Genomic DNA, 25,273 nt, shown 5'->3' with positions numbered 1-25,273 from the left:
CAGGAAACTGAGGCTCTTCCTGCTCCCTCTCTTTGGGGTGTGCTGTGCCCCCAAGGCCCGAAGCAGTTCCTGCACTCCACAGAACGGCAGTTCACACACTTTATAAAATTTGCACTAAACAGCTGAAGAAAACAAGCTCCCACTCGCATGTTACCTGGCATTGTTTTAGGAACAAAAGAGCTGGCTGTGCAAACAGCATGAACAACCCAGCCTCACCACACTCAAAATACAGCACCCTAGCAACCTGGATGAGCAAGTCAGGACAGACTGCTGGTTAACAGGATTTTGTGTTCACCTCTCTCATGTAGCCAATGAGGGCAGCAATCGAACTTCTGCAACCCCAGAAATCCATAGATATTCTAGGCACTTCCTGGTTGGGCTCTACGGAAGGTCATGGGATAGAAACAGGGAGAGGTGCATTGAACCACGTACTCTTGGTCAGAGAGAAAGGTGGAACATTTATGCTGAGCTGAGAGACCTGCCAGCATAGACAGGGTTGCTTTATACACCAGACTTCAAAGGCTCATGCAGGACAATTGCTCTTGCTCCCCAAAGGTTCTAATCCTTCCAGCAGCTGCCATTTAACATCCAGCTATTTAGCACAGGTTTGTGAGTCCCTCTGACTCCAGGTCAGCGGCACGGGTAGGAACTGGGCTTCCAGGGACAAAGTCCAGAGGGGCAGCATTCTATGAGGGAGCTGACCAGAAGGGAGCTGTAGAAACTGACCCTGCCACAATACTCAAAGCCAGTCTGAGCTGAAAATTTACATCGGCATAACTACACTGACCTCATCCTTGGTGTAGACAGCACTAGGCTGACAGAAGACTTCTTCAGTCGACTTAGCTACCTCTTTTCAGGGATATGTATTAACTGCAGCAAGTGCAGTGTCTGTGCTGAAGCATTACTGCTGGGCACTTGTGTCACTATAGCATTTTAAGTGTAGACATAAGGCATGCCTTCACTAGCAACATTAAAGCGCAGCCAGTTAAAAAACCCACCTTCACGAGGAGAATAGTTACCAGTGCTGGGATCACGGTTCCCAGCGCTGGTGCACTGTCTATGCTGGCACTTTACAGTGCTGAAACTTACAGCACTCAGGGAGGTGTTTTTTCACACCCGAGCGAGAAAGTTGCAGCGCTGTAAAGTGCCAGTGTAGACATGGCCTGACACTCCTCAATGTTTGTTCCAAGGTACAGATATTTGTGGTTTACATCTTGGGCTCATTCTGTGTAAGCTCGGATTTAGAAGTATGTTGTTAGCATGTTAGCTAACACATTTTAGAAGTCAAATGCAGATAAGACACCCTGCCTTTGACACATTAAGCTGGTCCAGTTAAAGTCTATACATTAAACTATAGACTGCGTCTGACAAAGTGGGTATTCACCCATGAAAGCTTATGCTCCAATACGTCTGTTAGTCTATAAGGTGCCACGGGACTCTGTTGCTTTTTACAGATCCAGACTAACATGGCTACCTCTCTGATACTTGACATTAAACTGCTTAGTCCATACTAGAGACTTTTCAAACATGGTTAGTTCCACCACAGGGGTGGGCAAACTAGAGCCTGTGGGCCACATTCGGTTCACCAGCCGATTTAATCCGGCCCTCAAGCTCCCGCTGGGGAGTGGAGTCTGGGGCTTGCCCTGCTCCCACACTCCAGCCAGGGAGCAGGGTCGGCGGCTACTCAGCACGGCTCCCAGAAGCAGCAGCATGTCCCCCCTCTGGCTCCTACGTTTAGGGGCAGTCAGGAGTCTCTGCAAGCTGCCCCTGCCCCAAGCACCGCTCTCGCAGCTCCCATTAGCCAGGAACTGCAACCAATGGGAGCTGCACAGGTGGTGCCTGTGGACAGGGCAGCGTGGAGAGCCACCAGGCTGTGCTTCCACATAGGACCAGGATGGGGGACATGCCGCTGCTTCCGGGAGCTGCTTGAAGTAAACGACACCCAGAGCCTGCACCCCTGAGCCCCTCCTGCACCCCAACCCCCTGCCCCAGCCCTGATCCCCCTCCCACACCTTGAACTCCTAATTTATGGCCACCCCCTGGAGCCTTCCCTCCCCCATGCCCCAACCCTGATCCCCCTCCTGCCCTCCAAACCCCTCGGTCCCAACCTGGAGCACTCTCCTACACCCCAAATCCCTCAACCCGAGCCCTCACCCCCACCCGAATTTCGTGAGCATTCATGGCCTGCCAGACAATTTCCATACCCAGATGTGGTCCTTGGGCCAAAAAGTTTGTCCACCCCTGCTATAATACCAACTTTTAAATAGTAAATAGGCAAAGCCTCAAAAGCAAGTGAACTACAGAACTCCCAAGGAAAGGAAACTCTGAAAAGCTCAAGTCTTGCTATGTTCAGGACAAGAAACTCAGGCCATGTCTACATTAGGAAGAAAGGTGTTGACTAACGTGTTAAAATACACATGAGCAGGTGTCAAAAGCCTAGTGTATGGTTTTAACACTGGTTAGCGGATCAAGGGAGCTAACATTTATCTCAACTGCTTAATGTGTTAAAGCCATAACTTGCCTTAGGAACAGGATTATAACACGTATTAGCTAACACATTCAAAATATTCCTTTTTCCCCTAATAAGATCACAGAAACTTACACTTGTGCAAGCAACTTGGTAAAATGCTGACTATAGTGTTTATAACCCAATCCAAGATGCATGCATGTGCTCACATAAGCGCTGTCCTCCAAAACGATGGACGGATCAAATCGCTCCTTTCCTGGCCCCAATTTCAAAAGCTCCGCTTATAACAAACAGCAGTTAAGCTCTGCCTCGGCTCTGCCCCAGTTTCATATTAAAATTCCTCCTGTCTTTCCCTTTATGATGAAGGCCATACCACATGTTATGACATAGGATCACAAGCTAGGTTTAGCCCACTATTAGAAATCCATTGCAGAATTTGTCTTTAAAAACCCAACAGTTATTAGTTTGACGGTCTCAGGTCAAGAGCCACCTATCACACACAAAACTCCATCACCACAGCTAGCAGAAAGTGGATTACAACACATGATTTTATTTTTTTTAAATCACGAGTCTTACAGTGTTTGGTGGTCTTCTTAAAGCCCCAGCTCCTGGGTTGGGTGATTACATGAGAAAATCTGCTTTCATTTAAAAGGAGACAAAAAATATTCTAGCCCTCATGTAGTGAAGCAAATGCTGAAAACATGCACCCCAAAAGCTTAAAACACAGATGCCAACTAAAACCAACCCCAGATCTGTTTATTTTTTAAACTGTCATAGGTTCTGACTCACAATTTTTGATCACTTTGGGTTGATAATACTGGGATAAGGTGACCCCTTCCAAGACCAGCCCAACAGTGAGTGAGGGTAGGGACATCAGACCCCCAAGCTGCTTGTCTTGTTAGAAACAATTCACATGAAAGCTGAACAGACAAAAGAGGCGGGGAGAGAGGTAATCACCTAGCTCTCCTGGCAAATTGCTTCTTGGTGTTTGATTCCTGGCTTAACCCACATTAACAAGACACCTGACTTTCTTGAGAGGGGATAAAGGATTCACAGTCTCACCTGGCTCATTGCAGAATTTTGTGGCATAATATTTCCTCCAAGAACTCTCACAAACACACATTTGCTGTATAAGCCCCTGGGGGGGCTGAATGGTTCAGGTGCTTAGTACCTGTAATGAGTTGTAGAAATTTTCACTTCTAGGTGACTAGTTTGAATGTGGCCCAGATCCATTGCAATGTGCGTTGCGGATCAGGGGAGGAGACAGTCCCCAGGGGTATTTTCTCACTGGAGTCAGTCAGTGTGAATGTGGGGGACAAAGGGATATGGGGTCGGGGGAGGGGCTGCAGGATGGAGGTTCCATGTGGAAGACATTTTTTGACACTCTCCAAAGTAGGACTCTCATACTGTTCCCTCCCCAAAAACACCCCAGATTTCTGCTACCAGTCCCAGTTGCAACTACCTCTGCTGCCCTTCGGGGGACCCCGAACCCCTCATATGTGATTATTTCCTGGGCAGAGTGGAAGAGATGCTAAAGCCAGAAGTTCCCATCAGACCCAGCTCGTCTGACCTCCTGGTGACCCAGGCCAGAGAATCGCACCCAGCAATTCCTGCACAGAGGGGTTTGTGTCTCCCGGCTACAACAATGACGCTGTCAGACCCTATAGCTAGAACAGGGCTCTGAGATGTCTTGTCTCAATTCCCAGATACCGAGTGATGGGGAATCCCAATATCGACAGCCCCAAGTGTTCAGACATCATGAGTCAGGCCCCCAAAATCCTGAGTTTGGCTTAAATGTCGTGAGTGTTTTGGGAATACTACTGGAGGTTATTTTTATTTGCCCTCTGATTTGAGCCTTTAGAGGGCACATTTCCAGGGTTTTTCCCTGCTCCTAGAAGGACTTGCAATGAGGAGGCAGGCAGTTCAGCAAACACGAGCGGCAGCCTACTCTAGTGGACTAAGCACTGGGCAGAGAGTAGGATTCCTGTACTCTAATCCCAGCTCTTACACTGACTCTTTCTGAAGGCTGAGTCAAGTTACTTATTTTATCTATATTAAAGCTTCTCTGCCAAAAACATTTCCACCATTACTATTAAACATTTTTATTACGTAAAAGAGCCCTAGTCATGGAGCAGGCTAAAAAGAGGATCCCTGCCATAAGGAGCTTACAAGCTAAGTACAGGAGAAGAGAACCAGATGGATACAGATGGGAGAGGATAAGGGAACAATGACACACTACAGGTCAGCATGATAGGCAGAGATCTCAGTGCACCAGTGGCCTAACCGTCGCCAGATTGCTTTTTAGGTGTCACAGCAAAGATAAGTTTTAAGGAGGGAGATGAAGGAAAATGAGGTAGCTTTGCAGATGTTTAAGAAAAGCTTCTCCCATACATAAGCAGAAGACCGGGAAAAAATATGTTGGTGCTTGTTAAATTTTCAAATCAGTGGGTGATGGAAGTTAGCCTTGTTGGAGGACCTGAAGTGGAAGTCGATACCTCAATAATTTATAAGAGATAGGCAAAGTTAGGTTTGGTCATGAAGGACCATGAAATTGAAGACTAGTTGCTTATTGTTTAATGCAACAGAGAATGGGGAACCAGTGGAAGGATGCAAAGAGAGGGTGATGTGGTCAAAACAATAAGCTAAGAAAAACTATCTTTGCAGCAGCATTCTGCATAGACATGAGGAGAGCAAGATTGCATTTGTCAAGGCCAGAGAAGCAGAGGTTGCAGTATCTGAGACACAAGATGACAAAAGCCTGGACAAGAGTTTCAGCATTGTGGATGGAAAGGAAAGATAAGGCCTCAGGCAGCTCATAGAGATGTTATGCAGAAAGAACTGGCAAGATTTAGACACAGCCTGGAAGTGAGGCCCTAGAAAGAAGTCAGCACTGAAGGTAATGTCCAGGTTATGGACTTGAGTCACAGGCAGGACGCTGGTGTTGTCCACGGTGATGGAGAAGGAGGTGGGGGGAGAGATTTGAGGGGAAAACATTAGGAGCTCTGTTTTGGCCATGTTGAGCTAAAGCTGATGGCTAGACAACCATGAGGAGATGTCAGAGTTATAGGTAGAGATTTTAGTTTGGACTGATGGAGACGGATCTGGAGAAAGAGGCAGATCTGTGATTTGCCAGCATAGCGATGGTTATTGAATTTGTGTTTACAGAGATGATTACCCAGAGACAAAGTGCAGAGGGAGAAGAAAAGGGAACCACAGACAGAACCCTAAGGGGAAACCTGCCCCACCAGAAAGATGGAGTGGGGGGGTGAACATGCTGGAGGAGCAGGAAGAGAACCAGAAGAGGGCTGAGTCACGAAAGCCAAGGATGGACAAGGTAAGAAGAAGGATAGCATGGTATCTAGTGTCAAATGCAGCTGACAGCTTGAGGATGAGGAGGATGTAGGACTGGTTCAGAGGAATGGCCAGGAATGTATCTTTAGATGCTTTGGTGAGAACTGTCTCCATGGAGTGCCAGGGTTGAATATGGATCAGAGAGGGTATTACCATCCCTACCACTTGTTCAGCAAGAGCCCTGTTGCAGCCAAGGTGCTTCTGGCATTGTAATCACCCCATCAGATACACCAACTCTGAGTCACTCAGACAACATGGCTGTTTAAACTCCAGCTCTTCCTCACCCCACCTCTGTTGCAAATACCACTTGTATGAGTGCTCCACCATTGCTACCACCGGTGGGGTTGAACTGGTGGTAGCAAGAGTGAGGATTTTGCAGCAAAAAAGCTTAGTTCAGACACTTCCTTAGGCCATATCTACACTAGGAAAAAAGTGTATTTTTAAACCCATACTAGTGGCTGGTCGTAGCTGGCTGAAATCAGTACAAACTCCAGTAAAATTGGGGCAAATCTTCAATGCAGACAAGCCTGAGGCAGCTCATTTTGGGGAACTTGCTGACACCACCCTAAATATCCTAAAGTCAACCACGTGCACAGTGATGTGCGCTCAGTGTAGTGGAGTCATTACTGTTTGGATGGAGCGGGAAAGGAGGGGTTTCAAAGACCTACACAAAGGCCATCAGCTCTGAAAGGATTTCTCTGCATTTATGTATGCGCTTTGGTATGGGGCCAGGAGTGTGGAGTATTTTCCTTTACACAGATTTTCATTTAAGTAGACTGTACTGTATGTACTTGATTAAGCCAAAGTAGATAGGATAAATCTATTCATTTTTGCCTCTTGTGCAGCAACATGAGTTACATCTGTCTCTTTGCTTTGGAGAGACATAGTTAAAGGAGATGAAAAAAAAAAGTAGCACAAAAGTAATCCTGTCTTTTCCAATTTAAGGCATGTTAACAGGAGGGATGGTTTACCGATTATGATTACAGTTTATGATTCTTGTGTTCCTAATTCTTCCAGCATCTCCACATGTAAAGCAAAGGATCTTAGGGAACTGATGAGTCAGCAAGCTACTGCTGTCCATCTGCCCTAGGGAGCATTGATTTTTTTTCGAATACTTGCAGTACAGGGTTGTTGTTACCCTAACTGAAATCTTTAATGAAAGTGAGAGGGTCACACAGCAAGAGCTTCTAGTTTAAACATAAAAAAAAAAAGTCAATTCAACTTTTATAGTATTTGTTTGGTTCCACCCACCTTGACTTCCCAAGAGGCATGAGAGGAAAACACAAAAATGACTCGAGAGAGAGAGAAAGAGAGAGAGAGACTGCACAGAGAACAGACAATGGAACACAGACTTAAAAAAAAAATCTTGCAGGTTTTACAAGGAAACTTGCAATAAATCTTTTTGAGGATTTTACTGGAGTCACCTGTCTTATACCTGTTTACTCCTAAGGATGTTAGAGCTATAGGCCTTAAATTAACAAGAGTAACCAATTTTGAGTGCCTAACTTGAGACAAAGTCGATTTCCAAAAGGGAGGTTGGGTGTTCAGCACTTTCTGAAAGTCAGACCCTCGAAAGGGGTCTCAAGTTAGGCATCCAAAGATCACTAGTCACTTTTGAAAATGTAGACCATACTGTCTATTTTATTTGGCAGAAGAGTTTAGAAGTTTTAGTTAATACTTCAAGATTAACACTACTAATTTTCCTGAAAAGACTATAAAAAAAAACAAAGAAGGTCCAAAAAGTTCTAGTAAAATCTAACCCAAAATATGACAGGATTTTTTGATAAATCACAGTGCAGCAAAAGAAATGCTAATGCTGTACTTTGCAATGAAGTGTAATCAAAGACTTTCCAGGTAATAAATCGGAGAAGAGTTATGCAACAAAATGTAGCATCAGACCACAAAAAAGTTAATTGCAAATCACCAAGTTCTTGTTTAAAATGGCAGGAAATTGCCAAATATTTCCTCTATAAAAAGGCAGACAAGTATTATGAAAGGTTTATCATTAACTAAGGGTAGAGGACAAAGCAGCAGGAAAAATATGTTCAGATGCATTTAAGAAATCATCTGTATAAAGGCACATCAGCCGATTCTGGAGGCAACAGAATGGGAATATATATATGAAAAATATAATCTTGAGATTTAGGGCAGAGGTGTCAGACAGTTCCCACTAAAGACTTATTTCAGGTTAACACCAGCAGATGTCTGGCCCTCCGCAGGATAATGCTCACCAACCTTTGTGGGTGCCCTGTGTATAGTGAAAGCATTATACAATTGCTATGATCAATGACTTCATGTTAGGGCTAGAGGTATGAGACAGAAGCCCTCTAACTTCTTTTTAGGGTAAGGGCTAGAAAGGCTGCATACAGAGCATAATTTCATGCCCTACCCCTTATGTGCAGCATATAATGCAAATAATCACAAACAAACCCCATTAAGGGTGGATTCTTTAAAATTCATGTTTACTGTGACCCACCATTTCTTAACATAGGTTGTTTATTTTCAGCAGAGACTAGATTGTTAGGAGACAAACGACAAGTACTAGGAGCTGCTGAGTGCTCCCCCCTTTGGCGATATCATAACCAGAACAATTGCAGCATCAATTCACACCCAAAACCTGAATTGCTGCAGAATAGACTGATTAAGGCCCTGGTCTCTTGATGGCAATAATTCCCTAAGGATTATGAACAGGGATAGAGAGCACTCTGCATAGAATCCAATTTCTGTACTGAGGGGATAGCAGGAGGGGAGAAATGCACAAAAAGCAATAAAGTGCAATTACAGGGTCTGTGTCACCTTAGAACTGCACTAATCAGAAATTCCACTGATCAATCAATAGTTCTAAGACCATTAGGAATGATGGAAAACAAAACAAAAACCCCTTACAGACAGCCACCATCTCAGAGCCAAAAGAATCTGCAATGGATTCCTTTATTTCTATATCCCCCCACACACACTTTTCTATTGAACCAAAAACATCTGTATCATTTCCTTCCACCCCACCCCCAAACAGAATTCCACTAAAGAATCCTGACTCAGTTATACCCACTGCAAATACTAATAGTGGAAAACATGACAAGTAGCCTTACTCCATGAAGAACAATTCTAAATTAAGCAAGGAAACCTCCCCTCCCCCAAATCCTAATATTTATAAGGAATTTAAATGCAACCAGGGCTCAACTTTATGGAAACACAAAGTTTAGGGCAAGAGAAATATACCATTTGGCTTTTTGAAGTAACCACGCACACCCTATGGCAGGGCTTCTCAAACAGGGGTCGCCAGGGAAAGCCTCTGGCGGGCCGGGCTGGTGTGTTTACCTGCCCTTTCCGCAGGTCCAGCGGATCACAGCTCCAGGCCAATGGAGCTGCTGAAAGCGGTGGCCAGTAAGTCCCTCAGCCCATGCCACTTCCAGCAGCTCCCATTGGCCTGGAGCAGCGATCCGCTGCCAGTGGGAGCCGCGACGGCCGGGCCTGTGGACGGGGCAGGTAAACACACCAGCCCAGCCCGCCAGAGGCTTTCCCCACACAAGCGGCGACCTGTTTGAGAAACCCTGCCCTACGGAGTTCTATTTCCTCCTAGAACGTTCAACTACAGTTTTTGCCATGAGGATGGTAATATTACTAGTACTTTGAAACAAGTGACTTCCCATGGGAAATGGAAGAAGAGATAAACTGCAGCCCTGCTTCTGCAAGCGACTGAAACCAATGGCCTTATGATGCCATTCCATAAGCACCATAGTCCCCATTAAAGGTAATCCAATAGCAAAATGTATAGCAGGCAAACACACCAAACACAATGGCTAGGACACAGTAAACCAGCAGTTTTCAAATTGCAGGTCGCAACACAGTACCGGGTCGCAGAATGTACGGCACTGGGTTGTGGCTGCTCTGGTCAGCGCTGCCAACCGGGCTGTAAAAAAGTCCCTTCGGCAGCACTGCCCAGCCAAGGCAGGCTAGTCCTTACCTGTTCTGACACTGCGTTGCACCCCAGAAGCAGCCAGCAGCAGATTCTGCTCCTAGGTTGGGGGGCCACGGGGCTCTACGCACTGCCCCCACCCTGAGCACCGGCTCCACACTCCCATTGGCCTGGAACCCCTTCCTGAACCCCCAACCCCTCATCCCACACCCCCAGCCCAGAGCGCTGACTCCCTCCCGCAACCCAACTCCCTGCCCCAGCACTGAGCCCCCCTCCCCCAACCCAGAGCCCCTTCTGCACCAAAAAAACCCTCATCACCGGCCTCACCCCCACACCCCAGCCCTAAGCCCCTCCCACACCCCAAACCCCTTATCCTCAGCCCCATTGGGTTACAGGCATCAACAATTTTCTTCAATTGGGTCACCAGAAAAAAAGTTTTAAAACCACCACACTAAACCAAACAAATACGCCTACCTGAACTTCAACCAGCTATTTCCTGTTTATTCATCAAACCACAGCTGTACAGTCACACTGCTTCCAGGCCAAAACAGCTGTCATACCACAGCCACACAACTATTGACTAACTTCTGTCACAAAGCTCTGTGTAAGCTCAAAAGCTTGTCTCTCTCACCAACAGAAGTTGGTCCAATAAAAGACATTCTCTCCCCCACCTTGTCTCTTTAATATCACAAACCTAGCCACTGTTGTGAACATATGTACTAGAAACAGATTAACAAGCAATCATCCATGACCATGTGCGGCAGCCACAAACAAGGTTCAGATAGGGCAAATGGTCAGCGGCAAAGGGCTATCACAGAAAGCGAAGTGATCAAAGCGGTAAGTCAAATTCGCAGAGAACACAAAACTATGTTTTTAGAGGACTGGGTCTCCACTCAGCTTTGTTTGGCCTGGTCCACACTACAGCGTTAAATTGATTTAAACAGCGTTAAATCGATTTAACGCTGTACCCGTCCACACTACAAGGCACTTTAAATCGATTTTAAGGGCTCTTAAAATCAATTTCTGTACTCCTCCCCAACGAGAGGAGTAACCCTAAAATCGATATTACTATATCGATTTAGGGTTAGTGTGGACGGAAATCGAAGTTATTGGTCTCATTCTTTTACTGAGCTACCCAGAGTGCACCGCTCCAGAAATCGATGGTAACCTAGGACCATGGACGCACACCACCGAATTAAGGTGCCCTAGTGTGGACGCGTAAAATTGATTTTTTAAAACCAGTTTTATAAAACTGGTTTTAATAATTTCGATTTTATGCTGTAGTGTAGACGTGGCCTTAGGCTACAAACATCCTCCCAGAGCGAACCGCAGAAATTCTGCATTACTATGTATGTGTGTCAGCAAAGACTTTAAACTGTCTCCAGTGCACTTGTACAGAGCCTGAAAGTTCATTAAAAGCCCACACCGGCAAATCAGTGGACGTTTCACAGGAAAAGGTGTCCAGTTTCTCCTTAGCTTGGGGTGGGGGTGATTGGATTGCCCAAAGAGGGAGTCACAGGAACCTCTAGGTTACAAGGGGAGACTTTTCCAGCAATGCTTTCCTAAAGGAAAGAACGAAGGTAATTACAAATGTTTCCAGCTCCCATGCTAGCATAGAACAAAAATCCTTCATTCCTCCCCTTCAGGGAGAGACTCCTCAGCATACACAGCAAACATGCCCTGCTTGGTCATGCCAGATAAGTGTGCAGCTGCCTTATCAGGCCTTAGTTGCTTTGGGCGCATGCACTTTTTTAATTAAAGGTTAACTTAAAGCAGGGGTCTCAAACTCAAATGACCATGAGGGCCACATGAGCACTAGTACATTGGCCCGAGGGCCGCATTACTGACACCTCCCCCCGGCCGCCCTCGGCCCTGCCCCCACTCCACCCCTTCCATGAGGCCCCGCCTCTTCCCTGCCCCCATTCCAATCCCTTCTCCAAAATCCCCACCCCAACTCCGCCCCCTCCCTGCCCCCAGGGGGCGCAGGAGGGGTGTGGGGTGTGGCAGGGACTCAGGGCAGGGAGTTGGGGTGTGGGGTGCAGGAGGGATGAGGGGTGCTGCAGGGAGTCACGGCAGGGGGTCAGGGTGCAGAAGGGGTGCGGCAGGGCTCTCAGGGCAGGGAGTTGGGGTATGGGGTGCAGGAGGGATGAGGGGTACAGTAGAGGCTCGGGGTGCAGGAGGGGTGCGGCAGGAAGCTCAGGGCAGGGGGCTGTGGTGCAGGGTGTGGCAAGCAGCTCAGGGAAGGGGGCTGGGGTACAGGAGGGGTGCGGGGTGTGGCAGGGGATTCAGGGCAGGGGGTCGGGTGCAGGATGCGGCAAGCGGCTCAGGGAAGGGGGCTGGGGTGCAGAATGGGGTGCTGGGTGTAGCAGGAGTTCAGGCAGGGGATCAGGATGCAGGGTACAGCAGGGGGTCGGGATGTGGCAGGGGGTTCAGGGCAGGGGATCAGGATGCAGGGTACGGCAGGGGGTCAGGGTGCAGCAGGGGGCTCAGGGCAGTAGTTTGGGGTGCACAAGGGGTGTGGCAGGGGTTGGGCTGCGGCAGGGGGTTGGAGAGCAGGGTGTGGCAAGGGACTTAGGGCAGGGAGTTCGACTGCAGGAGGGGCTCGGGGGGCGGGCTCTGGCCCAGCATGCAGGGGGGGCAGGGCAGATTTCCTGCCTGCCTGCCTGCCCTGCGCCTGCGCCGCGCCAGGAGGCAGCTGGAACATGGGGGAGTAAGGGCACAGGGATGTGTGTTGCTGTTGCTTCAGGCACCACCCCCAGCATCTCCCATTGGCCAGGAACATGGAACCATGGCCAATCGGAGCTGCTGGAGGCGGTGCTTGAAGCAACAGCAACACACACCCCTGCACCCCTCTTCCCCCACATTCTTTCCGCTTCCTGGAGAGGCGTGGGGGCAGGGCAGGCAGGCAGGGAACCTGCCCTGCCCCTGGCATGCGCCGGGCCAGAACCGCTCTAGGTAAACACTGGGGGAGGGCGGGCGGGGGGCTGCAAGGAGCTCACGGGCCGCAGAAAATAACAGCCTGCAGGCCGTGTGTTTGAGACCCCTGACTTGAAGCCACTGCAGCATCCCACTGAAGGGCTGGTGGCTCACAAAGCTTCTTAATCAGTCGATCCACCTGAACGTGCATAGGAAGATCGTAAGCTTGTATTGATCAGATCCGCACTAGCTTGCAATAGGTATGTGTGCATCATTTTGGGTGCAGGATTTGTCACTCCTCTTTTTCATCTTAAAAGATTTGTGATTGCCCGGTGTCTTATTTCTAATATCACATGCCTACAGGTTGTACCCTTTGCTGGCTCTGAAAGGGTGAGGGGCAGAATCGAAATAAGGATAAACTAATAATGTAATGGGGGTGCGGGGAGAAATCATAGCTCTTACACAAGTTTTAATTAAAGGACTAAAGCAATGCAGTGTTTCAAAATCAGGTTAAACACAAGTAGACACTAAAGCCGGAACAAACCTAAGGAGTCATCTTTCCCACATTGCCAGCAAAGGACAGACATTCCAATTGCAATTAAGCCTGATGTAGAACATTAGAAGGGCCCAAGGTGACTCAGGTGAACAGAACACCTTAATTCTAAAACAGCAGGTTTGGTTTTTTTTTGTTTTTCGTTTTAAATTAGCCAAAAGCCTGACCTCAATGACTAACCTAATTCAATGATTTACAATCCACCAAACTGAAATGGTCTCAGCTGTGGAGAATTGACCATATTTAAGATCCATCTATCTTGGCTAGGGTGACTATATTTCCCAAAGGGAAAATGGGACATTCCCAGTCACTCATCCGAGTCCCACCACCACCACCCGCGAGGCTGTTGCCCGGTTGCTGGAACCCTGTGCCATCCCCCACATGCTGGAACTCTGTCTCCCCCACCAATCCTATCTCCTCCTCCCCCCTGGGCAAGGCTGGCATCTCCACTCAGCCCCCTGCATATTCCTCCACACTCCACTTTTTTGACAAAAAGTGGGCATTTGTCCCATTTGCTCTTGCCAACTGATCAAATCGGCAAGAGCAAACGGGACAAATGCCCAGCTTTGCCAAAAAGTCAGGGTGGCTGTGACAGGGCTTAAAAAAGGGACTGCCCCTGGCAAAACAGGAGATGTGATCTCCCTACTCTTGGCTGTAGAAATCAGGGCAACTGGATGCAATGTGTAGGGGGTTCCATATCTGGCCAACTGGCTGTAGCATACCTGGGGGCAAAAGGAATTCAGTTTTCCACATTCCAAAGGCCTTTCTCTCCTCTCACTTTCAATAGTTTTACCCTGTTACCATTCAACTGCCTTCAGCAGAATTACTCCAGAGCCACACTGGTGTAGCTGACTTGTGAACAATGCCCTTAGATCTCTGAATACACACATACCATACGAGACTGTAAAAGATCACACTTTAGAAAAATCAAACTGGCAAAAATCCTCAATACTGTTGGGCTCTGCTAATTGTTTCTTTTACTAAAATAAAATAAAAACCTGCACAAAACAAACATTGTAAATAGCTTGCCAGAGAGACTCTAGAATCCAGGCAAACGGATTTGCTTAACTGTGGGTGTTACTGAAAACCTACAACAGACATCTGGGATTTTGCATTTTTAATGTTCATATATGATATTTTATTGTTTATAAAGAATTCAAATCCAGATGAGGGTTGGGAGGGGTTTTTTTTGTTTTGTTTTTGTATTTGTGATCAGAAAAAAAATGTTCCTGTCAATTTCTTGAGCATTGTGTGAAATGTAGATTAAAAGCTCAGCAGGAGAACTTCTGTGACAGATTCGCATATAAACACATACACAAAGCCAAGATTAAGGTAGCCTCTTGAGGAGGCTCATTAAAAAAGAAAATAAAAGCAGCAATCTACATGGCATTTGAAACAGAAATTAAATGGAGGTGAAGAGCAACACTGTGCCAGTGTTCTGCCAAATACACAGCCTTTCCTAAAGCAACTAGCAACTTGAGCCAAATGGATATTTAAAGCTGCTACATGCCTTATAAACTATCTCCATGTGAACAACAAATCTTCAGAAAAATAACCAGTTTACATGCTCGTGTTTTGGTACAAAGAAGAATGAACCAGTAGGGCTAGCTATAAAGATTTTCAGTGCAGAGAAGAGGGGAGAATAAGGGAATGGATCTCCCTTGGCTTAAATTTATTTATGTCCTTATTGTTCCCACAGAACACAATTAAAAGGGGGAGGCACCAGGCTCACAAGTGAAGTGGCCTATAAGAAGGTCTTGAGAATTTCTAGCTCTTCACAGTCCTTGGCACAGAGGGTGATAGGCACAGTAGGCAGAGTGAAACACCACAGTGCCATTAGGTCAGTGGTCCCCAAACTGTGGGACACGCCTCCCAAGGGGGGGGAACGGAGGAACTTCTGGCAGGGCACGCGGTGGGGGGAGACAGGCCAGCCTCCAATCAGGGTGGGGATGGAATGCCACCCAGCTCCACTCTGCCGCAACACAGCTCCGCCCCCTGCTCTGCCCTCATTCCCTCTCCATCCCCAGGCCAGCTCCGCCTCTGCCCCATCCCCAGTTCTGCCCTCAGCTCCCCTGGTGAGCTAACTATGCAGTAATGGGGGGGTGGAGGGAGAGGAAAGGGCCACAGACAAATTCCATTACTGGTAAGGGGGGTGTGACAGGAAAAGTTTGGGTACCACTGCATTAAGGGCTGGTCCAAGAATCTTTCCATTCACTTCAAGGGCTTTAGATCAGTGGTTTTCAACCTTTTTTCCATTTGCAGACCCTAAAATAATTTCAAATGGAGGTGCAGATCCCTTTGGAAATCTTAGACATAGTCTGTAGACCCCCTAGTGGTCCACGGACCACAGGTTGAAAACCACTGATTCAGATCAAGCCCTAAGTGGAGAAAGCCAAAGACAGACTGGTTTACTTTGCATAATCTATTAATAGTGACAATTAGGCTAAAGAACTGAGCTGATGCTTTTTAAAATCTTCGCACCATTATATTTTGCAACTCAAGATTTTGGGCATCTCAATTTTAGATGCTTAACTTGAGATAAATGAAAGAAACTCAAATTTATAGAAAGCACTGAACTCATGCCTTCTGAAAATCAGGCCCCTTTAAGGTGTCTTAAATAGGGCACCCAAAATCACTAGCCAGTTTTGAAAATCTTGATCAATATGTATTAAGTACTAACTGTGAAAAACAGAGAACAGGATTCTGTTCTCAAAAGACTTGCAGTCTATCACCTAACAGAATCATCCTGCAGAGACTGTAGATAATGTACACTTTTGGTTCACAATGGAGCTCACTTTAGTTACAAATGTTACAAGCACAGAAGACGACAATCTATTCCTTTTATTGCATGTGAACAAAACGTAACATTTACTTCAAGAAATGCTTGCCCAAAAATAATTTACAAGTGTCTTTTATATACTAAACATGGTAAACACCACTCATAGACAACAAAACAGCATAAACTTTAAGCACATTGACCCACTAGAGCTAAAAATGTCTGTCTCTTGTTAACCGTATCAATCCAAAAAACCCAAACAAACAAAACGCCAGGAATGCGCAGTCTTTGGACATTCTAGCACTCCTCATCATTAAGCCCAACTCAGAGCAGAACATTAAAAAGAGCCAAGAGCACTGTAAATATATGCACCGTGCCTAGGTTATGGACTGCAGAGCAATAGGGCACTATGTAGTGATAAAGCTGTATTCCTTTCAAAGTTAAAAGCTTTTAACTCATGATTTGTACACATTGGGCATTTCTGAATGACCTTCGCTTTCCAAGACCTACTAGAAGGCAGAGTGTTAGACAGATTTTTGATCAGACAATAGCTGTTGTGTTTTGGGCTACAAATATCGCCTTCCCACTCTTCTAATGCTGATGCAATAGCTGGAAAGAGCAACACTGTCAAACTTCACTGTACAGGGCCAGTTTAACTCACCTGTGGACCCGGGGCTCCTAGCTTTTTGTGGGGCCGGTGGGGGTTTGGAGTGGGCTCAGGGCTGGGAATTGTGATGCAGGAGGGGGTGCAGCTCCAGCATGGGGGGTGGGTTTTGGGGTAGAGACAGAGATGCAGGGTGACCAGATGTCCTGATTTTATAGAAACAGTCCCAATTTTGGGGTCTTTTTCTTATACAGGTTCCTATTACCCCCCATCCCCTGTCCCGATTTTTCACATTTGCTGTCTGGTCACCCTACAGGGATGGGACGGGGGTTGGGGTGCAGGAGGGGGTGTGAGATGCAGGCTCCAGCTGGGAGGCGCTTACCTCGGGCGGCTCCTGGTCGGCGGCGCACCAGGGCTAGGCAGGATCCATGCCAGCCCTGGCTCCGAGCTGCTCTGCTCCCTGAGGTGGCTGGCATGTACCCACCAATGGGAGCTGCAGAGCTGATGCTGGGGGCAGTGTGAAGAGATTTCCTGAATGCCCCTTGCGTAGGGGCCACAGGGGCACATTGGCATGCTGGCACTCACAACTCCAGAAAGGGGGGGGGGGCGAGGGTGGGACACACGGCAGCGCTGAGGCTCAGGAACATGTGTCCGGCCCGCGGCGGGGAGACTTGCTGCAGGTCACATCCCACCCATGGGGCTGCCCTTAGCTTGGGGCCCTGGGCTGCAGCCCCTAAAACCCCTGCATTAATATGGCCCTGTCACCGTACGTACTGAATATAAAGCAAGGAACTAAATGTTCTGGAAGGTGAATTTCATGTCTCCACTGAAGAAGAATGTAAAAGTAACTTTAGAATTCTGAAGTCTTACTATGTTCAAGGAAACCCAAATGATTCTGTCTGGAGCTTGTTCAAGTGAGAATTTCGTAGTCAAATCCTATTTCAACACTAGCTTCTCTCAAATGCACAGGTCGCATAAAAAACAAGCACTGTTTTGATGGCCAAGATACATTATTCAGAGTGGGGAAATGAAGTGATATGATTGCTAGTGTACTGGAAATAATGCAGGAAGGTATCCTTTTTCCATCTGAACAAATGAAATTCACTACATCACTGATTTTAAACAAACATCTCTCATTTATGAATCCTGATTTCATTACAAGCCAGAGAAATGTTATCTTTTTGTGAAGATGCCTTATGAACACAATGAATTGTACTTCATTACAATAGAGCACTGTGCTAGGAAAATATTACAGTCAACTGGCAGCTGTGTATTGTACCAAAATCATCCCCAGTTCAAAATTAATGAAAGGCCAAGCACAGTGTGTGTAAACAAACCTAGATTACTATAATCAGATTACCTAAACCTCCACACCATGGCCTCCACATTTCTGAAAATCAAGTCCTAATGCAACCTAACCTGTGGGGTAACAGAAAGAGAGACCACAGCACTAATATTAGCAAACCTAATATTAGGATACACGTAGTGGCGGATTTAGAGTTAGTGGGACACTGTTTGCAGCTTCATTTTCAGGCCACCCCTCCCCCCCAGGACCCAGCCAAGAAAAAGAACATTCTCTCTTATCTCCCCCCACATTTTTCATTCTTTTTTAATTTATCCTCCTCCTTCAAGTAATGGGAAGTAAATGAAAATAAAGTGAGGTACTTTGATTGGCGTGCTGGGGGTTGGGGTGCAGGAGGAGGTGTGGGGTCAGGCTCTGGGAGGGAGTTTGGGTGGTGGTGTGGGCTCTGGGCTGGGGCAGGGGTGTGGGCTCTGAGAGGGAGTTTGGGTGGTGGGTGTGGGCTCTGGGCTGGGGAAGGGGATTGGGGTGGGGGTGAGGGCTGTGTGTGTGTATGTAGGCAGTGTTTACCTCGGGCAGCACAGCTCCCAAATCAATCAGCGCACACACCCCTGGCAGCAGCTTCTAGGCAGGGGGACTAGGGGTCTCCGCAAACTGCTGACTGCAGGTGCCGCCCCTACAGCTCCTATTGGCCACAGTTTCCAGCCAATGGGAGCTGTGGAGTCAGCACTCATGGCAGGGGCAGTGTGCTGAGAAACACACACCCCCAGGAGGCACAGAGGTAGGGAGGGAGGCAGGCAGAGAGCTGCCTTAGCCCTGCAGCTTGCACATCTCTGTGCACCCCTTGAGGGAAAGTGGGCATTGGGTCTCTGTGCACTGCCCGGTGAGGGGGCTGCACACAGAGCCTCTCCCCCCTTACCAAAGGCATGCAGAGACATGCCAGGAGCCGGTCACTTCCAGGAGCAGCATGGGGCCACCGGCCACGGCATGCAGGCAGCCTTCTTGCCTGAGCACTCCTGTGCTGATGGCTGGGACTCAGGGACAGGTTGTCAGATGAGATTTGTCCTGCATTTGGGCCCCCCCCAGTCATTGGAGGTCCCGTGCCACCACATGGTATGTTTCATGATAAATATGCTCCTGGATGCACTGGGCGCCTAGATTATTTTTTCAATATATTTTGAGCACAAATAGTTTAAAAAAAGTGTCAAATGCCTTAAATCCCCCAAAAAAAACAAAATATTAGAGAGAAAATAACCTCATTTAAAAATTACTGAAAAGGTGCAATACTTTGTAGCTAGCTCTGAAATCCCTACAAAAATACACACAGAATCCATTCCTCAAAGTGGAACATCTTCAGAAAGAACTAATTATTAAGCCTTTAAGGTTAACGGCAACTGAGCAACCATGCAACAGGACCCTCACTATATGTTCACAATCTGAAGCTTCATTACAACAACATTATGCCATTCTGTACTAACTGTATAAAAAAGCAAGGAGGGTAGGGTTAAATACTGAAGGTAGAGTAGGTTTAAGTACAACTGAGGATCCTGAACACATGGGTGTCTGGATCTATCCAAAAATCTGTCTTTATGGCAGGTTAACAGTTTGCTAGCTGGGTGCCAAGATTCACAGACTGGGTTTTTACCAGATTTGAACTTTGAGCAGTTTTCATTGCAGTACTTCACCTGTCCTGTTGCTGATGTGGTTTAGTGAAGGGTATTTTGTTTATAAATGTTTACAAGCACCTTAAAAATAACAGATCACAAGGAAAGCCTGGTTTGCTGCTCCCGGATCAGCCAGCATGACAGTGACTCAAGTATAGTATTAGGATGACTAACACTGAAACGCATGAAAAGAGCAGTAATCACAATAGAGGCAATAAAGAATACTAATAACTAATACACTAATAACTGCATACTGCTCCTAGGACAAGACCAACTAAAATGGTTTAATGAAGAAAGAACAGCGATGCTAAAACACAGACTTGCTCTAAGGCTGCCATTCACTAAATGGATTATTACGTATGCTATTAACGATATATATACAGCACATGGCATTAACAAATGATTGCATAAAATGCTGCACAGCTCTGAGAATGAAACTTAGGGAAAAAAATGATACAAGGGATAGTAATAACAACAACAGTGATTTACATTCACTAAAGAGATTGTGCATGGTATTTCCAATTACAGTTTTTTAGCTGATCCCTACCAGACCTCTTGGGCTCAAAGACACAAAAATATATTACATTTGGGCAGCAGGAATAAGAACAATTGGAGATGCTTTTAAACAAACCAATTTAAATTTACATAGATTATTGTAAATTATTAGTTTGAGAGCAAGTTAAGATTGGGGTAGTGGAAGGAAGGATAGGATGCAAGACGATAGGAATGCAGTGGGATTTGGTGTCTGTGTGAGAGGGGCAGGGGGTCGGACTGGGCATGTGTAAGGATGAAATTTTGAGAGAGTTGTCTCGCCTAGGACTTTGGAATGATGCTCTCTCTCTTGCCCAAGTGGAAGACAGAGAGATAAAGGGGATGTAGGTTGAGGTTTGCAGGGGAAAGGTACAGCTTTCAGTTAAGGCTTTTGAAGCACCACTTACTGTGCACAGAAAAGGATAGGAACTGAAGGGGGGGAATATAGAGTGGGTGCAGGGCTGAATGGGGTACGCAAAGTGGAATATGGCGGTGATTGTGCACATACATGCGGGAGGGTTAAGTGTGCAGGGGATTGGTTGTCTTGGGTCTCTCTTGCTTGCAATTGAGGGTGTACAGGTTTAGCTGGGGTACAGGAGGATTAGGGATCCACAGAGTAGGGTAGGCATATAGATTACACGGGCAAGGATAAGGCTCGGCTGAGGAGAGGAGGGCGCACAAGATGGGATGTGGCGGGGAGGTTTAGTGAATGCAATGGGGTGAACTAGAGTGCAGAAAAAGAAGTGCAATGCCTATAATGGTGTGGGCAGAGGGGGTACCTGGGCTAGGGATGCAGAGGACAGGTGCAGTGTATGTTGTGGCAAGGGCAGGGAGTGCAGATGGATGCATGCTGTGGGGGTACAGAGGGCAGGTGGTCTGAGCTGGGGGTGCAGAGAGAAGATGCAGCACACGCCATGGGGGTGGCAGAGGGGATGTCTGGGTGGAGAGTGTAGTGTATGCTGTGGAGTGCAGAAGTGGGTGGCCAGGCGAGATTATAGTGTATCCAGAGCAGTAGGCTGGAGGAGCTGAGAGACGTGCAGTGCATGGCATGGGCTGGGGGTGCCTAGAGAAGTGCAGTGTATGCTGTGGAGGTACAGAAGGGGGTGCCTGGGCTGAGAGTAGAGAGAGGGGTGCAGCGCATGAAAAAGGGTGCCTGGGCTGGGGGTGCAACACACATTGTAGAGGTGCAGAGGAGGTGCCTGGGCTGGTGGTGCAGAGTACAGTGCCCTGAGTGAGCGTGCAAATGGAGGTGCAGTGAGGAGTGCCCAGGCTGGGGATAGAGAGGAGTCCAGTGCATGCAAAGGGAGTACCTTGACTGGGGGTGCAGTGCACACCGTGAGGGCACAGATGAGGTGCCCAAGCTCACGGTGCAGAGAGAATGAAGAGAGAGGTGATGGGGTGCAGTGCATGTTGTGAAACTGAAGAGGGGACGGAGTGCATGCTGTGGAAATTAAGTGGTGGTGCTGAGGGTATAAAGGAGTGCAAAGCATGCTGTGGGCTGGGGATGCAGAGAGGAGTACAGTGCAAGCCATGGGTGTGCAGAGAGGGTTTCCAGGCTGGCAGTGTAGGGGATGCCCAGGGGGATGCAGTGCACGTGATGAGGATGCAGGGGGCATTCCCATGCTGGGGGTGCAGAGCATGCTGCAGGCTGGGCTGGGGATGCAGAAGGGAATACAATGCACGCTGTGAGGGTGCAGAGGGGAGTTCCCGGGCCAAGGCAGCAGGGGAGCGTAGTGCATGCCTGCAAGCATGGCTAGGGGTGCAGAGTACACCCTATACCGCAAGGGTGCTGAGAGCAGTTCTCATGCTGGGGGTGCAAGGCATGCCCACAGGCTAGGCTGGGGGTGCAGAGGGGAATACACTGCTCACTGTGAGTGTGCAGAGGAGCGTTCCCGGGCTGGGGGTGCAGTGAACATCATGAGGGTGCGGGTGGGTTGTTTCCCTTGCTGGAGATGCCAGGCATGCCCGCAGGGTGGGCTAGGGGTGCCGCTCACCTGGGGGCTTTGAGCGCGGCGCTCTCCCTCTTGTCCAGCACGCCGGGCACGCAGCTGGTGAGCTCGGTCCAGTCGGCGTGCAGCCCGCAGCTCCAGCCGGTGGAGAAGCGCGAGAAGAGCCAGGTCTCCCGGCGGTTGGGCCGGTAGCAGGTGCACTTCTTCTGCCCGGGCCGGCAGTCGCAGGGCACCTCGAGCCGCACGTTCTGCACCAGGTGGCGGCCGAAGGTGGTGCCGCCCGTCTTCTGGATGTGCAGGAAGACGATCACGTCCTCGCCCTTCATGTCGAAGGCGAGCGCCCGCTCCAGCGCCCGCACGGGGAAGTAGTACTTCTTGACATAGTGCGGGTCCGGCGTGGGGAAAAGGTCCAGCTCCTCGGCCGGGGCGCGGCCGCTGGGCGCCCCCAGGCTCAGCCCCGGCCCCACGTACTGGTACAGGATGAGCATGAAGCACACCGAGCCGGCCACGATCAGCAAGAACTTGCTGGTCCTTTCAACCATGCTCCTGCCAGCGCGCCTCATGTGTCACCATCTCCCGGGGCTGGGCACGCGGGGGGCAGCGGCGGGGGGCAGGGTCCGGTCCGCTCCCGTCCCCCCACAGCGGCTGGCACCCGGGGCAACCCCCCTTCCTCCTCCGGCGAGCGGTCCCGGGGCGCTGCGGCGCGGGACAGAGCGAGCGCCCGGCGGGTACCAGCCCCCTTCCCGGTCGGTGTCTTCTCTCCCCAGGACTCGCCGATCGGGGGGCGCGCGGCTGCCAGGGGCGGGGGGGACTGGCTCGAGCCCTTCCTGCCTCTAGCGCGAGCCCACCATGATCGGAGCCCAGCATGCACAGCGCCGGCGCCGCTCGCTCAGCTCCGCTCCGCTCTCGGCGGCCGCCTCGCGCCGACAGCAGCAGAGAGAGACAGAGCGAGAGAGACGGCAAAGCCCCGCAGCCCTTTCAGCTCTGAGGTTGCGAGCACCCGCCCGCAGCCTTTTTCCCCCTCCCCTTTTCCACTTCCTACACACAGCCGCTGGGTCCGCTTGGGGAGCTCTCCACGCTCCCAGACTTTTACAGTTCTCCTCAGAGAGCAGCAGAACGGTCCCCTTTGCCTTTGCCTTTGCCCTTGCCCTTGCCCCCGCCCCCAACCCCAGGTTGCCAAGCTGCAGAACTGCTAAGCTATGGGAATTTAAATAAGGGAGATTTCAAAGCCAGGAGGGAAAAATTGGGGAAAGCCGTAAAGGTGTCGTGGAAACACTCTGCAATGCAACCATCCCTTCAGGGAGAACCTTTGCACGAAGCCTTGACAATCACCTGCAATGAGAGAGGTTTGACACAGCTGAGTTTCTTATTTCTCCTCCCTTTTTTAAACAAAATTACACAGGTGCTGCTGGAATGGGGGTGCCCTGGTTAAAGGGGATTCCATCATATACAGGGATTAAAGTTTGGTTCAATGGCTCCCAGCACCCCTGCAAAATTATTAGCACTGAGAGTATTTGTATGAATACAGAGTAATGCTTTGCAAAAATGTCTGCTCGTTCCCCAGGGGACACTGTATGCCTCTTGTTCTGATGCACACAAGATGGCAAATGTGAAAAATTGAGACGGGGATTGGGGGTAATTAGTGTCTATATAAGAAAACGCCCCAAATATCTGGACTGTCCCTATAAAATCGGGACATCTGGTCACCCTACACACAACTGGGTGCCGCAGACTTTATTCTGGTGTCACAATGAGGCTTATGGTGGCTGTGGGAGGGAAGAAAAGAGCAAGCATGTGTGGTAAACTTTATAGGGGAAAAAATATGTTTTCATGTGTGAGCTGTGTCATTTTAAAAATAAGAGAACAGGTGGTCGGCCTAAAAACAAAGCCAGTGGATGAGATATCAACAGAGAGAGATTTCTGAAGAGAATGCTTTTGCAGAGTTATCAGCAAAGACTTTTCAAAATTAACCCTGCCAGGGAATCCAGTTACAACATAATAGTTCCCAGCATGGTTAAGGAACGTAGGAATTGCTATGTTGGATCAAACACATGGCCCACCTAGTGCAAAATTCTGTATATGACAATTGGCAGCACTAGATGCTCGAGAGGAAGATGCAGGAAACTCCTCAATAAGCAAATAATCTTCAGTGACTAAAGTAGGATTGTGTTTATAGCTGGGCAAATGCTTAAACACCTTACTAAAGCAGGGTCTAAGTAAATAAAATAAACTACTTGAAACCTTTGGACTTCCTTCCCATCCCAGAAGAAGCATGGTCCAGTGGTTAGGGTGTTTGCTTGGGAGACCCAGGTTTAATTCCCTCCTGTACCACAAACTTCCTGGATGACCTCATGCAGGTCAGCTAGTATCTGTGACTCAGTTTCCCATCTGTAAAATGGGGATGACAGTACTTCCTCAACTCAGGGGGTGTTGTGTGGATAAATAGATTAAAGATTATAAGACACGTGGATACTAATGTGATAGGAATCATGTAAGTACCCAACCTAGGAATAGGTTATTCTTTATGCAGAGTCCAGAATACGAGAAAATGCCTCAAGTCTACCAGATCGACATCTCCTAAATATTTTATTTTCAGTAATTATTTCTATGCTCTACCATTTTCATGTATTTCCACTGATCATTTAATTTAACTATGTTGTGACTAAATTTCAAAGAGTCAATAGTTCTCTTCCTCCACCAAATATAGTCACTGCATTTATATGAAGTGTAAAGAAATGAAATGTAGGTTACCTTCTGCAAAAAGCTGGGTCTTATTTATAAGGGGTTAGGAGAAAATGAGATACAAGAACTTAGTCTGAACAGTATTACCAATAAATCTGCTGGATTTTGAGATGACTGCATTACTCACTAGTTGCAGAGCCACAGTGAGGTATGTGGCTCTTCCCAAACAAGTAACAATAAAATCTTTATAGCACCCCAACGCTTCATATATTGTGTTTATGCATTTATTTTGTTTGATATATTCTTTTTAAAACTCTGCTTCTGATTTTTCCCTTTTCATGTATGTTAGAAACTCCAGAAACAATGATGTCATTGTTATATGCAGTGCTTAGCAGAATCTGCAAATGTAGTATAAACTCAGTTTAAGGTCTGAAATTTATATTTTGATTTGGAAATATGGGCATTTATGTGATGGTTTATATAAATGGTTGGAATATATGCTGTATCGTAAAAACTACAAAGCAGTTCTTGGTATTGATGTTTGTCTCTGGTTGTAAAAGACTA

General features: G+C 47.9%; 1 protein-coding gene across 1 annotated transcript in view; it reads right to left on the bottom strand.

Annotated features, from left to right (window-relative positions):
• Window positions 1-22,936, bottom strand: part of HS6ST1 (heparan sulfate 6-O-sulfotransferase 1) — a 282,737-nt gene extending 259,801 nt beyond the window's left edge. The window contains exon 1 of the mRNA XM_030575340.1: window positions 22,073-22,936. Within this exon, the coding sequence (XP_030431200.1) occupies window positions 22,073-22,590 (518 nt within the window). The 5' untranslated portion in view covers window positions 22,591-22,936. The remainder of the gene's footprint in view (window positions 1-22,072) is intronic.
• Window positions 22,937-25,273: the final 2,337 nt, after the last annotated feature.

Source organism: Gopherus evgoodei, chromosome 9, assembly GCF_007399415.2.
Source record: "Gopherus evgoodei ecotype Sinaloan lineage chromosome 9, rGopEvg1_v1.p, whole genome shotgun sequence".
In the NCBI taxonomy this organism is placed as follows: domain Eukaryota; kingdom Metazoa; phylum Chordata; order Testudines; family Testudinidae; genus Gopherus; species Gopherus evgoodei.
Note: the sequence above shows the minus strand (reverse complement) of the source record. Positions and strands in the feature narration are given on the sequence as shown.